Source organism: Myotis yumanensis, unplaced genomic scaffold (genome assembly GCF_028538775.1).
Source record: "Myotis yumanensis isolate MYYU_CA2020_CCGP unplaced genomic scaffold, mMyoYum1.0.hap1 SCAF_5, whole genome shotgun sequence".
NCBI lineage: Eukaryota > Metazoa > Chordata > Mammalia > Chiroptera > Vespertilionidae > Myotis > Myotis yumanensis.
In genome coordinates, this window is record NW_027223756.1 from 76,793,502 (window position 1) to 76,808,209 (window position 14,708).

The 14,708-nt window shown below is 62.0% G+C and overlaps 2 protein-coding genes across 3 annotated transcripts; one reads left to right on the plus strand and one right to left on the minus strand.

Moving 5' to 3' along the window:
• Positions 1 to 442: 442 nt before the first annotated feature.
• On the minus strand, positions 443 to 3,005 carry ATP5F1D (ATP synthase F1 subunit delta). Its single transcript, XM_070415656.1, has 4 exons — positions 2,778 to 3,005; positions 2,050 to 2,203; positions 1,072 to 1,160; positions 443 to 955 (listed from the first exon to the last, which is right to left on the minus strand). The coding sequence occupies exons 1-4, from the start codon at positions 2,916 to 2,918 to the stop codon at positions 833 to 835; spliced, it is 507 nt and encodes a 168-aa protein (XP_070271757.1). The 5' UTR covers positions 2,919 to 3,005; the 3' UTR covers positions 443 to 832.
• Positions 3,006 to 4,950: 1,945 nt separating this feature from the next.
• On the plus strand, positions 4,951 to 14,680 carry CBARP (CACN subunit beta associated regulatory protein). 2 transcript variants are annotated; one of them, XM_070415658.1, is made up of 10 exons: positions 4,951 to 5,855; positions 7,604 to 7,714; positions 7,798 to 7,937; positions 8,151 to 8,215; positions 8,559 to 8,703; positions 8,909 to 9,080; positions 9,307 to 9,444; positions 9,945 to 10,155; positions 11,597 to 11,780; positions 12,693 to 14,680. In XM_070415658.1, exons 2-10 carry the CDS (start codon positions 7,622 to 7,624, stop codon positions 13,750 to 13,752), a joined length of 2,208 nt encoding a protein of 735 aa, XP_070271759.1. In that variant the 5' UTR covers positions 4,951 to 5,855; positions 7,604 to 7,621; the 3' UTR covers positions 13,753 to 14,680. The 2 variants fall into 2 exon arrangements, with proteins under 2 accessions (XP_070271759.1, XP_070271760.1); XM_070415659.1 differs by having other exon boundaries at positions 4,951 to 5,362.
• The last annotated feature ends 28 nt before the right edge of the window (positions 14,681 to 14,708 follow it).

A 14,708-nucleotide genomic window follows, 5' to 3' on the forward strand; every position in this document is an offset into this window, starting at 1 on the left:
CCTGTCGAGACACCCCACCCCATCCGGGGCTGTCCCAGGGCCTGGGGTGCCACAGAGATGCCAACACCAACAGAAGTCAGGCAGTCATCCAGCCAGGGCCACCCACAGGCTGGTCCAGTACAAGGCGGGGCCTCCCTGGGAGTAGGGCCAGGAAGCCCAGAGTGGAAATCACAACCTGGAACCTGACTGGACCCTAGGTATCTCGACGAGCAGCCCAGTCCTGACCTTAGAACCACAGCCACGCCTCCACCCATGCTGTCCCCAGAACCCTGCCCGTCACCTAGCCTGGTGTCACTAGCTGTGTTCTCCCCCACTCCTCAGAGGCTCCCAAGGACCTTTTAGGCCACAATCCCCAAATCCTTGAAGCTGAGGCCCTCCCTAACAGAGGTGTGGTATCCCAAGCCCATTGCCCTAGGCAGGAGACAAAATCAGCACACACAAGTGGGGTCCCTGGTCTTTAATGGGGTGCACACTGGGGACAAGCTGTCCAGAGAAGGCAGTAGGGAGGAGAGGTCTCTACAGCATGAGAGTGGAGGGCAGCAGGTCATGTTGGTGGGGTCTTTGGAGGTGGGAGGCCATCCCCTAGGTGACAGTCCCCCCAAGAGCAGAGCAGGGTCTCTGAGCTCACCCCTGCCACCAGGCCTGGGCCCAGGGGGTATGCGCTGGGAGAAGCTAGCAATTTGCTGCCCCCTGGTGGCCTCACTGGCAAGGATGGCTACCTCCCAGAGGGGTTGCCCCCACCCTCATACTGGACCCATGAGAGCTGGTTCCAACCCCTGTCCCACTCTGGGCCTTGGTTTCCCCGCTGACACTGGCGAGGAGCACGCACCGCCTACTCCAGAGCCTTCACCAGGGCTTCGTTGGCCTCGATTCGGATTTGGATCTCAGCCCTCATGGCCTCGTCGGACGCCCCTGACAGCTCCGATTGTGCCTTCTCCAAGTTTGCCTTGGCCGCCTACAGTAGGTGGTGGTTAGTGAGGTCCAAACAGGGTCCCTGTCCTGGCACCTGCCCTTCCACCCCCAAAGCCAGAACCCCTTAGCTCGTGCCTCAGTTTCTGCTGGGACACTTACCCCCAAATCCAACATGTCCAGTGGCACAGCCTCTTCAGCCAGTAACTGAACTGATGAGTCAGCGTTCACTGTGACCGAGCCGCTGCTAACTGCAGGAGGAGAAGGGGTGAGACCGCCACATCTAGGCTTAGGGAAACCACCAGCCCCAGGACAGTGGCCCCACAAGAACCCTGGGATCCAGAGCGGGGAATGGGCACCTGGAGAGAACACATGAGACCAGGGGGCCAACAGGGGCATCTGCTGGTAGTTGGTCATGGGGACAGACCCTTCCCTTCACCCACAGCTCATTAGCTGAGCGGGGTCAGGTGAACAGAGGGCTGTGTTTGAATCCTGGATGGCTGTAGCTTTGGAGACTGATGCTGGTGAAGGTCTTAGAGCTGATTTCTTTCTGCACAAATTTCCTCCTCTTAAGTCAGGCCCCCTTGCCAGCACATTTTTTTATTTTTAGAGAACATTTATTAAAGCTGGGAACAATGAAACAAGGAAGGGCCTAGGATAGAAGAAACAACAGGAGAGGGGCTAGGAGGGGAAATGAGGCTAGGCTGGGCTGCTTCGGCTAAGATGTCAGCGAAAAAAGGGGCCTTGGGGACAGGGACAGAGGGTTAGCCCAGGACAAGCTGCCACTGCCCATTGCTCCCTGGTTGCAAGTCTCTGTGGGACTTAGCGTTTAGGAGAGGCCTGTGGAGGAAGAAGAGAGGGAAGGGCAAGATGGGAGCTGCTTCGGGAAGACAGAGCACACCTACCCAGCACCGTTTTACTTCTCTTCCCAGATCTGTCACCCTCCTCCAACCCATTACAAGCTTCTTAACCACAGCCAGTAAGAAGCTGGAAGCTGCAAAAAAGTTTCTGGCTTTCTTTCTATCGTGACCTCCGAGTGCCCACAGCACTTTTTCTTACCATACCAACTGAAATGGGGACTGACTTGCTGCAACGTGCAGCTCTGCTCAGCCCAGTCCTCTGTCCTCCTGCTGGACTCACCGAAGTATTTGGAGGTGGTGCCATCCTCAGCATGGACAACAACCAATCCTGGCCGCAGGACCTGCAGGGTGGGCACGTGGGCTGCCAGGATACCGAAGGCCCCTGTCTGCGTGGGCACATCCACCTGCCGGACGTTGGCGCCATTGAAGAAGACCTGGAGAAGACACATGAGGAATAATAGGTCACTGCAGGCCAGGCCACTCCACCAGGATTCAGTCTCCCAAGTAGTGAAATGGGCTGGGCAGAGCTGAGTGCCAATGGGAGACACAGAAGCAGCCAGCGCTGGGGCCGACTTGGGTTGTTCTTTGGGCAGGGCCTCAGTGCCATCATCTGTGAGAACGAAATCTAGCACCCAAGCCCTTCGGCAGAGATGCTGTAAGGATATGAGAAGGTGCCTGCCAGGGAAAGGCACATAGGAGGTGCTGATCTCGGGAGAGGTGCTTGCAGCAAGGGGCAATCCCGGCTTAAAGGGCATGTCCGGCCCTTGGGTGTCGAATTCCAGGTGGAAGGTCCGGGAGTTTGGGAGGTTGGCGGTGGCAGGACCCCAGACCACACGGTGAAGGGGCACGAGTCCGAGGTACGGAATAAGGGTCGGCGACCTGGGGGTTGGGGGTCTCGGTCTGTGGGTATCGAATGGGGATCGGCGACCTGGGGGTTGGAGAAATCGGGTTCGGAATGGAGGTTAGGAGGTTCCTGCCCGGGCCCGGGGTCCAGAATGGCGTCCGCACCTGTGTGGGAGAGGCGAAGGTGAAAGACATTTGTCCCGGGCCCGCGGCGGGGGCTGGGGCGGCTGCAGCCTCGGCGTAGGCGCGAGCCTGGCGCACGAGGCGACCTAGGCCGGAGCGGCGGAGCAGCGCGGCTGGCAGCATAGCAGCGGCAGTAGATAGAGGACGGTGGTCAGACTCGGGCGGAACGCGGGCAGCCTGGAGGGCGAGGAGGACGACGCGGTGACGTCTGGGAGAAGTAGTAGCCAGGGCGCACGCGCGACTACGATTCGGGCTGCCCCGCGCGACGTTAACGACGCGCCGCTGGGTGCGCAGCATGCTGGGGGTTGTAGTTTCGTTTCGGTCCCAGCTCTCAGACTGCTGAGAGAGAGAGAGAGAGAGAGAGAGAGAGGAGAGAGAGAGAGAGAAGAGAGAGAGAGAGAGAGAGGAGAGAGAGAGAGAGAGAGAGAGAGAGAGAGAGAGAGAGAGAGAGAGAGAGAGAGCGAGAGAGAGAGAGAGGAGAGAGAGAGAGGTGGGGGGGGCGGTGCATGTGCGGAGGATCAAAAGCCTGCGCGGAGGAGACACTTAAGTTGAATTCAAGATTAGGGAGCGCTAATTGAATGCCAGGAGCTGCGACATTAGAGAAATACCACGATTCCACCTCTGGTGTGGGGGTCGGGGGCGTTTTACAGACGTTCAACGTTAGAAGAAAACAAATAATTTTTTTAAAGGAGCAAAAGACGGTGTGGGGGCGGTAATGAGTCAAGCTGAAACTGAGGCAGAAATCCCGGAAACAGCATCCTCAGGCTGAGAGTCCAGTGCAAGCCAGCGGCAGGGATGCGAGCACGGCTTGGCTGCAATCCCCGCGAGCGCCACGAGACGGCGCCCCCGTGTCCGAAGATGCTGTCGTCTCGGCCCCGCCCGACCGTCCCCCCCACCCGCAAGCCGCTGACGCACTGGCGCGTGTGCGGTAGGCCGGGGGCTCCGCTGACGTCACCGCGGCTGCGCAGCCTCGCTTGCGGCGCTGACGTCACCGCTCCGCCCCCCGCGGTCATGCAGGCAGGTCGGGGAACGGGGCCGAGCCTCCCACCCCCCCACCTTGGGCTCTGGGAAAACGTGGAGTCCGGGTTGAGCTCGAAGGGCCTTTGCTGTGGAGCTGACGGATGCAAGACGCAGGGGTGTCACACCTGGGCCCGAGGCACCTGCTGCGGAGGCTCCCCAATCTCAGGGGTTGCATGAGTCCTAGCTTCCAGCGGTGTTCAGGCTGGCTCTGTGGCTGCGCCCCTGCCTCCCAGCATCCCAGCATCCAGGCCGAAAAACCCCCTCCGGGTTCTGGTGGTGGGAGACGTGTGCTTTGGGAAGCCCTACTCACATGTCTAAGGGTGCGGTGCGTCATGTGTGTAGCCCTACCTCTCCTGGACACCCAGGCCCCATAGGGAGGCTTCGTCTACCTAATGGGCTGCTCCTACCCATCCACTGGAAGACTTTTTTCAATCCCTATTCCAGCGTGGCCCATGGGGAAAGGCACCACCTGCAACTCAGGTCCCAAACCTGGGGTTATCCTGGAATACCCTAATAGACCCATTGACAAGGCCCGACCGCTCAGCTTGGCCCCTGTGGCCACCGTCACTCATTTGAATGGTCCCAGCCTCCTTCCCTAGCCTCACCACTGAGCCCTTCTCCACACACACAGCCAGAGGGACCATGTTATTCCCCTACTAGGAACCACAAGATGGTTTCCCCTGCTTCTTCAAACATACGGATCTTCTGCAAACACACTTTTCCACCTCAGGGCCTTTGCACATGCCATCCCTACTCACCTGGAGCCAGCTTTCCTTGGCATTGATCTACCTAGCTGCCCCTTGCTCTCCTGTAGTGGAATCACCCTTTCATCCAGTTAGTAAGCTGTTCCCTCCTGGGTACCAGCCCTGGGGACTCAGCCCTGAGTGAGCTCCTGCTCTTGGAGCTCATCGTGTAAGTGGGGGCAGGGGTTGAGCAGGGACACAACACACAGGCGCTAGTAAGGTAGAGGTCCACAAGCGAGAAACAACCAGCAGCAAGCAGGGCACAGGAGTGTAAAGTGGTGGTTTGCTATGTTAGCAGACAGCCAAGAGGAGAGGCATGGAGGCTTTGCTGTTGGGAAGTGTTGAAGGGGTGAGGAAGGCTTCTTGCGGCTGAGTCTGGGGAAGAGGGGGTCTTGCACCTGCGAGTGCAAATGTCTGGAGGCTGAACTTAGGCATCACCGAGCAGTGTGGGCTTTCCATGGAGACGGGGTGTCGTTATGGGGTGTGGCTGGGATGGAGCCAGGACAGGGCGGATGACAGAATGGTGGCCTGAGCCTCTAGAAGGCATGATTTTTGGAAAGAGAAAAGGGGGAGCAGCTTTCGGGTTTGCCAGGTGTGGGGGTTCTGCAGGGTAGTTCTGATGTCACTCGGCGCTGGGCAGGCCCTGGTGGCCTCAGGACAAGTTGTGTTCTATGATCTTTGTTGGTCCCGACAAGGCAGGGCGCACGGAGAGCCCTGACAGTGCTGCACTCACACGGAAACAAAGGGAGGACAGCGAAACCCCTGGGCTGTGTCCCTTGGGGGACCCCCCCCGACTGGGGGAAGGTAAGGAGGGGGAGTCTCTGCACCCCAGTATCCCGGGTTGTGGGGAGTCGTGCATCTCAGCACGCCCCCACCCCGCCTTTCAGGACTCAGGGAGGGGTCGAGAAGTCGTGCTGCAGGGCGTGGGGGCGGAGATCAGCGGCGGCGGGAGAGGGCGGCTCCGCCTGGGGAGGGGGCAACCGGGAGCGCAGGCTCCGCCCCCCGCCCGCGCCGGAAGGGAAGGGGAGGCGGTGGCCAGTGCGGACAGAGCTAAACGCAGCGGCGGGCGCGGTGGGGGCTGCCGGCCACGACCCGGCGGCACCCAGCGGGTGGGAGCCGGCTCCTGGCCAACGCGGTCACGTGAGCGGTCCCTCCTCTCTCGCCTGCCTCCCCCGCGCACCGGGCTCTCCATTCATAAATTCTCCTCCTGCTCCGCGGCCACCGGGCGCCGGAGCCCGCCGGGAGCGCCGCGAAGCCGCCCGCCCGCCGCCCTTGGGCCGTGCGCCCCGAGACTGAGGTAGGCGCGGCGGGCCCCGGGCTGCACCGGGAGGGCGGGAGACGGGCCGTGACCGCGGAGCCCAGGATCGCGCCGGCTCCAGGGCCCGCCCTGGCTCAGGACCACTGTCTTTTCCCGGCGAGGCCCGAGGGAGGGAGCGGAGGATCGGGGCGGGCGTGGGAGCCAGCCCGCGGAGCTCTGCACCGCGCCTTGGGCGGCCTGAAGAGGGACCCTCTCCCGCGCCCTCCCCCGGCCTCAGTTTCCCCCTGGGAGATCCGGCGAGGGCGATGGCGCTTCCGCCTCCTGGCTCAGCCCGAGGTTGATGTACCTGGAGCCTCGCTCTGCCTGTCCTCCCTCGACATCCCCGCCGCCGGGGCGGGATGTGAGCGCGGGGTTAGGCGCAGAGGCCGGCGAATTCGGGGAGCCGAGGCCCGGCTGGACCTCACGGTCTGGCCTGTGGGGAACCTCCACCCGCCGCGCCTGTTCCCGCCTACCCCCGAGAATCCACCGCTCTTCTTCCTCCGCCTCCTGCCATCTTCCCCCGTCTTGTCATGTCCATGCGTCTCTGTCCCCTCCCCCTCCCGTCTGAACTCATTTCTCAACCTACATTCATGCGCGCCTTACCCCCAAGTAGCCCGGGGAGCCGCGGCCACACTCCGACCCCGAGCGCCGAGGACACCTGGCTTCCGTCAACACCCTCCCCTTCCCTGGGCCTGGGTTTCTCCCGCTGTCTCGAGGGGTCAAAACCCGAAAGTGTTGGGGACGCTGGAGCCTGTGCACAGGCATTCCCATTCCTCTGGGGAGGGACCGCGCGGGCGCCTGGCCGACTGCTGCTGGCCATCCGGCCCCGAACTCTGTTCCCTGAGATTCCAGAGCGCGTCCCCGTCCTTCCGCAAGGAGGAGGGTCAGGTGCAATGTCTGGACAGCCCCGTTCCCGAGGTCCGGGCCCCGCCCCGGCCTCAGTTTCCCCAAGCGTAAAGCAGGCGTGGAGACTCGCCAGCCTGCGCTGGGAGAGGCTGCCGGCGGAAGAGCCTGACCTCGGGCTGGGCACCGGCGCGCGAGGAGGCGCACAGCAGCCATTTTGCTGCCCAGGGCCCGCAGGAGTCGCCCCTGCAGGAGGCCTCCCTCTCACGCCCCGCCCCTCCCCTCCCCAGTGCTCCCTGGCAAACTCGGCCCCCCCCCTCCCCCCCCCAGCTCAGCCTGCTCGCTCAGTCGCCATGGGAACCAAATTCTTCAGGGCTGGGAACAGATGCGCCTTTGGCCTTTTCACTCCCACTAGTGCTCCGTGGAAGGGGGCCTTTACCTCCCGAGTCAGGACCCTGGAGACCCGTGCTCAGCTCCTCCTTCCCGCTCCCCATGATGGACTCCTGGACTCCTTGTCCCTCCAGCCCGGGGCCAGTCTTCGGAAGCTGCAGTCTCCTGGTGGGGCAGGCAGGGCCCTATAGTCTCTATGGGTGGTGGACAAGGAGATGGAGCTGACAGTCTCGGTGTCTCCATTCTCCCAGGATGCTTGCCCTTTCCTGGACAGGACTCCTAAGCAGTGCTACCTTGCCAGTCCGGCCCCACCAGCTGGGGAGGCGGTTGACCTCATCTTAAAGATTGGGAGATGGAGGTCCCTGCTGGGCACTGATCTGAGGGGGCGGGAGTCCTGTGGGGTTCCCCCCACCTCTCTGTGAGTCACTGCCCTATGTGGGCTGCTGCTCTGACTCCCTGGGATGAGTGAGGGGGCAGGTACTGGGAGCTGGAGCTGAGCAGCGCCCCTCCCCTAGGGTCCTTCTCACCTCAAAATGCAGCCCACAGCCACCATGGCCATGACTGCCACCACCGCCACCACGGCCACCCTGACCACGACGTGGGACAATACCACAGGCCGCCCCACTGTGAGTGAGGGGGTGGGGAAGGAGAGATTGACAGGTCTGGCCCACCAGAGTCCAGGTAGGACCTGACCCCTGCTCCCCCACAGGCGGAGCCTGACCCCGTCTTGGACAACTATATGCTGGTGGTGGTGGTGATGTCGCTCTTTGTTGGGGGAACCCTTGTGGTGCTGTCTGGTGTGTTGCTCCTGTGCAGGCGCTGCTGGGAAGTCCACCAGGGCTTCAACAGGTTTGTGCCAATCAACCTGCTGCTTTCTGGGAGGCCTGGGGGGTCCTGGGGCCAGGCAGGTGCCTCTGACAGCTGGCTAGTGGGGAGCAGGTGCACCATACCTGTGCAGGGACCACGTCCCAGCAGGTGGGCTCGGTGAGCTGAGGGTGCAGCCCATGAGCATGAGCCCTGCAGGGACCCTGGCCACCTTGCTCTCCTGTTGTCTTGCCCCAGAGCCACGGAGGAGGCAGAGAAGACAACCACCACCTACCTGGACACCAGCACCCACCCAGTCCAAGGTGAGGTGCTGCCCAGGCCCCACCCCTGCCCAGGCCCCGCCCCTTGTCCACTCCTCGGCCTTCCCTCTCAGGCCTCCTGACCTTCTGTGTCTGTCTGTCTCCCCCACCAGACTGGGCGAAGCTCGATTCCGACTCATCTCTGTTTCCTTAAAGCCCACGCGTAGGTGCTCACAGGCGCGTGCTGAGTGAGTGAGTGTGTGAGCGGATGAGCGAGTGCCCGCCCACCTCCCTGTCCATCCCTGGTGGTCAGTTGGGCCCCCTCGCTCCCTCCCCCTCCGCCCACAGTCTGCCGGCACGAGGTGCGGCCCACCCGGGGCCCACCCTCTCTTGGCTCTCCTCGCAGACCCTGAATTGAGGGGGGAGGACCTCGAGGGCCAGGATGCAGAGACCGAGCGCTTCCTGTCCACCAGCTCTACCGGCCGCCGCGTGTCCTTCAATGAGGCAGCCCTATTTGAGCAGAGCCGGAAGGCGCAGGACAAGGGCCGAAGGTAAGGGGATCAGCACCCTCGGGGCTGGAGCATAGCCTCAGTACTGAGCTGGGTGGTCATTCATGCTGTGCTCTCCGCAGACCCAGCAGGGTGGACGATGGGGCCGTGGAACAGCAGATTGTGGGCTGGGGATACCTGGCCTGCGTGGGGTGGGGCCGAGCACAGGGATGGGCTGCTCTGTGATTGGTGGATACGCTTGGCACAGGTATACCCTGACAGAAGGGGACTTCCACCACCTGAAGAACGCTCGCCTCACCCACCTGCACCTGCCGCCCCTCAAGATTGTCACCATCCATGAGTGTGACTCCAGCGAAGCCAGTGCCACCGCCATGCCTCACCCCTCAGTGCCTCCCAAGGCCAGCCTGGCCATATTCCAGGTGAGTATGGAGGGGTTGGTAACCGGACTTGGACTTGGTGGGAGGGATCCCTACCCTCACCTGGCAGGTGGCACCTTTCCCACTCTCTGGGCCGACCCCCTTATCTCAGGATGGGGAGTGGGGCTGGCTGGATGCATAGAGGGTGGCTGGGCCCAGCACACCCCCTCACCCACCAGTGCTCTTTGACCTGTCACTGCTTCCTCCTCCACCCGGCTCTGTCCCACAGCCCCCGGGGAAGGCCCTCACTGGCCGCTCCGTGGGCCCCAGCTCCGCCTTGCCAGGTGACCCCTACAACCCTTCCACGGGCCCTGCTGACTTCGAGATCAGCTCCTCCTCATCCAGTGACTCCGGGGAAGGCACCTCGGTGAGGGCTCCCATGTGTCCCTTGTCTCTCCCTGTCCTGTTTCAAGACAGGTCTGCCTGTGGCCTCCCACCTCCACAGCTCTCCTTGCCCCAGCCTGGTCCCTGAATGGGCCACAGCACACAAGTGGGCTCCTGTGAACTGGGGAAGCTGCCCATGGGCATGAGCCCTGCGGGGTGGGTAGTGCCCAGAACATGCAGTCATTTCGAACATGAGTATGCTCACACGTGCACAAGGCACTCGGGCAGCTGGGCAGGGTGTGGTCAGGACCCAGTTCAAGCCCCAGGGTAAGCACTCCCAGGCATTTACTCGGACCCCTCTGTCCGGGGCTGGGAAGGACAGAGCTGGCCAACACCTGGCTGAGCCCCTGGGAAACCTTTGGGCAGCATCAGGCGGGAGGAAAGAGCTCCCTGCCCTCCCCCCTTGGTACTTAGCCTGGGCTGAGTAGCAGGTGGGGAACAGTGGGGAAGGGGCCGCCTGAGAGCATCCCTCTTCCCTTCCAGCTGGATGTGGCTGCCAGGAGCACCAAGCCTGGTGGGCCGGGGGCCTCTGCGGGGCCCCGGGAGGCAGGCCCAGGCTCTGGGGCAGGCCCAGTCCTGCAGTTCTTCACCCGCCTGAGGCGCCATGCCAGTTTGGATGGGGCCAGCCCCTACTTCAAGGTCAAGAAATGGAAGCTGGAGCCCAGCCAGCGGGCATCAAGTCTGGACACAAGAGGTGAGCTGCGGTCCCTGGTGGGGAGTAAGGGCCAGGGGCCCTGCCCCAGGCAGCCATAGAGTGGGAGGCTCAGAGCCCAGGGTGGGATCTCTGCTCCTGAGAGGGGTCTCCACTTCCTGCCCCATGCTGGCCAATAGATCTCTGTCCAAGGTCTCAGAGCTGGTCAGGAGGGGCCCGGGGCCGTGCACTGAGCTTCTCTGGGGCCCCAGGTGGTAGTGTTTTTGGTTTTGCAGTCAGTCTGTCTACAGTGGTGGTGGGCAAGCAGCAGTAAATGGCGTGGAAACAAGTGTGGCTGTGTGCCAATAAAACTTACATACAGCCCTGGCTGGTGTTTCTCAGTGGTTAGAGCGTCAGCCTGAGACCGAAGGGTTGTGGGTTCGATTCCCAGTCAAGGGCATGCACCTGGGTTGTAGGTTTGTTCCCTGGCCCTGGTTGGGGCGCTTGCAGGAGGCAACCAAATCGATGTGTCTTTCTCACATTGATGTGTGTGTGTGTGTCTCTCTCTCTACCCCTCCCTCCCTCCCTTTCTCTAAAATATCAATGGAAAATACATCCTCAGGTGAGGATTAACAAAAAAAACCCAAAACTCATTTACAACAGGTGGGGGGCCCAATTGGCCACCCCTTTAATCCTGCAGACCCAGAGGCATGTGGGGTCCTGGACATAGGGCTTCTTTACCTTCAGTCCAAGGCAGGGTTGTACGGGGCATGGGAAGGTGGGCACGGACAGCTGTAACCAGCCCTGACAAAGGAACTTAGCGGGCTGGGCCAGGCCATGCATGTGCTTGCCGCCCGGTGGAGGAGGTGGGAGAGGGGACAAACAGAGAGAGAGAGAAGGTACGAGGCTAGTGACAGTGCCAGCCTCCTTGTTGGGGCCTGGCTCCAGCCAACATCAGAGAGGGGAGGGTGAGTTGTGGCCTCGGTGCTCCTGGCCAGGGAGGGTGGGCCTATCTTGCACCCTGTTGGGAGCCCAGAGGCATTCTGTGATTCCTGAGGGTGACTATAGTCAAATTCAGGTGCAGAACCACCCAGAACCTACCTATTTGCTAGGTGACTATCCTCCCCACCCCTGTGACTTTACCGCTGAAGCTTCTCCCAGGCCTCTATGGTGGGAGGGTGGCCCGTGGGCAGGGGTGAGGCTGGCAGGAGAGGGCTTCACCTCTTCCCTCATCCCCCCAATCTGTGCTTTACAATCCACTCCTTCCCACATCTGTGTTTTAGCCCAGCTGTGCCTGCCACTAGGTGACCAGTTAAAATCCCCGCTGTAGCCACACCTGTCTTCCCTGGATGCCCAGGGAACTGCTGCTCCTTGACAAAACTCACACCTGCACAGCACGGTGCATGCTTACCTGGTCCAGGCTCCTGCCTTCAGGCCTGGGGGTGGGGGTGGGGTGCCATGCTGGGAGGGGCCCAGGCAGGCTGATGTGCCTCCCTCTGCACAGGCTCCCCCAAGCGGCATCACTTCCAGCGACAGCGCGCAGCCAGCGAGAGCATGGAGCAGGAGGAGGGGGACACCCCTCACACGGACTTCATCCAGTACATTGCCAGCACAGGCGCTGCTCTGGCCTTCCCGCCCCCCTGCCCCTTTCTGGCCAGCCCCACCAGCCCGTCCCCCGCTCTCGGCAGGTATTCTTCAGTAGATAAAGGTGCTAGGGGTGCGCCTGTGGGCCCCTGCCCAACCCAGTCACCCATAGGAAGCCAAGGGAGTGCATTCCCCACCCTGTCTGCAGGGCAGACGGGCAGTCAGTTCCCTGTGGTGCCACTGCTCCTCCTGGAGGCTGCCCCGCTAGGGCCCCCCCTCCAGCAGGGACTGTGGGCTGGAGGAGGGGAGCAGGGGGAGACTGGGTAAGGGCCCAGGGGAGGGTCCCCAGGACTAAATGCCTGCTCAGGCAGGGCTTCTGGGAATCCCCGGTGGAGTTCTCGGTCTGAGGGGCCCCCTCCCACCTGCTCAGGTTCCTTCTCAAAAACTGTCCTGACCACATCTTCCAGCAGGACCCCACCTCCACGCACAGCCCAAGGGCAGCTATCCTGGAGCTCTGGGCCCATGTCAGTGACATGTGGAAATCCAGGGAGCAGGGTAGGGTTCCTATACTTCCTAGCGATCCCTTCTGATTGTGTATCGTCCTCCATTTCTTATCAACCCAAGATTGTGGGAGGGTGCTAAGTGGCATATTCAGTCACCCAGAGGTAGGGGACCTCCACCTGCTTCGTCCCGCCCCACTGCCCCGGAATTGAGATGTTAGGAAGAAGGTGGCTTGTAGGAAAGCACCACTCTGGGTGAGGAGCCAACCACCTGCAGTGTCCACAGGTGTTTAGGTCACACTGTATAAGACACCCTGCTTGACAAGCAGGCTCCAGGAGAGCTCAGGGTTTATCAAAAAAGCATCCCCGTGCAAAAGAGACAGCATTTTAAAAAACTCACCTTCTACAGAGCCTGGCCAAGGTGGAGAGGCCCCGTCCGTGCCCACCCTCCCTGACCGAACAGGGTGGCCGGGGAGGGCATGGGGGAGCCCTCTGACTGTTGCGCCTGGCTTGCAGGCTAGAGGTGGAGGAGGAGGAGGCAGGCGCCGCGGGAGGAGTGAACCCCGAGCCCCCCTGGGAGCGCAGCATAGGTGGTGCGGGGCCTGACCAGCAGCAGGAGTCAGACAGTGAGCGGGATGCGGGGCTGGAGCACACCCAGACCATCTACCGCGACATCTGGAGCCTCCGTGCGTCGCTTGAGCTGCACGCGGCCACCGCCTCAGACCACAGCAGCAATGACCGCGACTCGGTGCGCAGCGGCGACAGCTCTGGCTCAGGGGGCACAGCGCCCACCTTCCCACCGCCCTCACCGCCACCCACGCTGCGGCCCTCGGACAGTGAGGTGGGAGGGCCGCGCAAGCTGCTGCAGATGGACAGTGGCTATGCCAGCATCGAGGGGCGCAGCACGGGCGACGATGGGCCTCCCAGTGGGCCCGAGAAGCACGCCTCCTTCTCTAGTGTGGGCCACACAACCACCGTGGGGGGCAGCTTTGATGGGACACCAGCGGAGGAGTTCCCCTGGCCGCGCAGCCCGCGCGCCTGGCCCCGCCGCACACCACGACGGGACTACAGTGTGGATGAGAAGACTGATGCGCTCTTCCATGAGTTCCTGCGCCACGACCCACACTTTGACGACGCCCCGCCCAGCACTGCACGCCATCGAGCTCGTGCGCACCCACACACGCACATGCGCAAGCAGTGGCAGCAGCGCGGCCGGCAGCACAGTGACCCCGGCGGCGAGCGCACTGCGCCTTCTGCACCGCCTGGGCCGGAACCCCGCCCCGCGCGCGCGCCTCTTCGCCGTGGGGACAGCGTCGACTGCCCAACCGACAGCCGTACAGGTGAAGACCCAGCCGGCCCTCCAGCGCCCACCATCCCTGCCATCGAAGAGGAGCCTGGCGGCGGGTGCCCAGGATCAGGCCTGTGTGCCCGACCCTCAGGGGCACTGCTGGACAAGCTGGCAACTGGCCTCGAGGACAGACTCTTATTGCCACACCTCACCCAGCCCATTGCCGCAGCCCCCACGCTGGCCACTGCCACCGCAGCACCCACATCCCCGGACCACAGTCCAGCCTAAGCCCCTTGCCCCATTCTCCATTTCCTATTGCGTGCACAAGGCCTCTACAGCCAGTCCTACCAGTGGCGTGAGGACCTGATGCGTGTGCGCTGAGACCACGGGTTCTAAGGCACAAGCGTACTGCCCGTGGCTCCACGCTGCCGCAGTGCGCCTGTGCACAGCTCTCTCCAGTCACTAAGCTGGTTCCCGCGTCAAACCAAGGCACAAGCACCCTGGCTTATCTGGAGGGAGCCAGGCGTATTCTAATCTGTGCTCCTGAGGAACATTCACACGTCCTTACCCCAGTATAGCCTCTGGATGGTGGTAGGGCTTTCGTTGGAAGGATAGGTCTTACCTGCATCCAAGAGGGACAGTGCAGCTGGACTGTGTAAGGCTCATGTGCAGAGCGCCCCTCCCAGGGCCATCTGAGCTTCTAGGCATATTTGGTGTGCAGTTGCAGAGTCCATGCCAGGGCGCATGTGTCAAGCCCGCTGGAACATGGACTTCAGGTTGCTGAGGATGGGTGAGGAGTGCACTGGCATGGCTGCCAATTCCCCAAAGCCGTTACCTCACTGGGGCGTGTGTTCCCTGAGTTCACCGCAGTCCAAGCCTCCTCCAAGCAATAACCACGCCCACCGCTGCTGCTGCCCCAGCCCTGGAAGACTCCTCCCTCTGCCCTCCTCTGGGGTCTGCAACTGCCCTCCCCATGTGAGTGGCCTGCCAGCCCCACAGCCACACATCCAAAGAGCCCCAAGACTCATTAGTGTTTTGAGACTTACACAAAACCCAATCGGCCAAGATTTCAAGTTTCCCAAGCTTTATTTATTGCCAAAAGATGGGGCAGCTGAGCCACCCCGCCCCATCCCTCAAAGCTTCCTGCAGTCTGTGTACCATACAGTGATGGAATTTCTTGTTGTTTTAATGGTTGATTATAAATATTTACTGCATACTCTTGCTTGCTCTGGGTTTTCTCTGGG

Coding starts and splice junctions, on each gene's coding strand:
- ATP5F1D (XM_070415656.1), bottom strand. CDS start 2,918: ATGCTGCCAGCCGCGCTGCTCCGCCGCTCCGGCCTAGGTCGCCTCGTG. Junction 1,161..2,049: donor CACCACCTCCAAATACTTCG/GTGAGTCCAGCA, acceptor CTCCTCCTGCAG/TTAGCAGCGGCTCGGTCACA. Junction 956..1,071: donor TGGACATGTTGGATTTGGGG/GTAAGTGTCCCA, acceptor CACCTACTGTAG/GCGGCCAAGGCAAACTTGGA.
- CBARP (XM_070415658.1), top strand. CDS start 7,622: ATGCAGCCCACAGCCACCATGGCCATGACTGCCACCACCGCCACCACG. Junction 7,938..8,150: donor GTCCACCAGGGCTTCAACAG/GTTTGTGCCAAT, acceptor GTCTTGCCCCAG/AGCCACGGAGGAGGCAGAGA. Junction 9,081..9,306: donor CCAGCCTGGCCATATTCCAG/GTGAGTATGGAG, acceptor TCTGTCCCACAG/CCCCCGGGGAAGGCCCTCAC.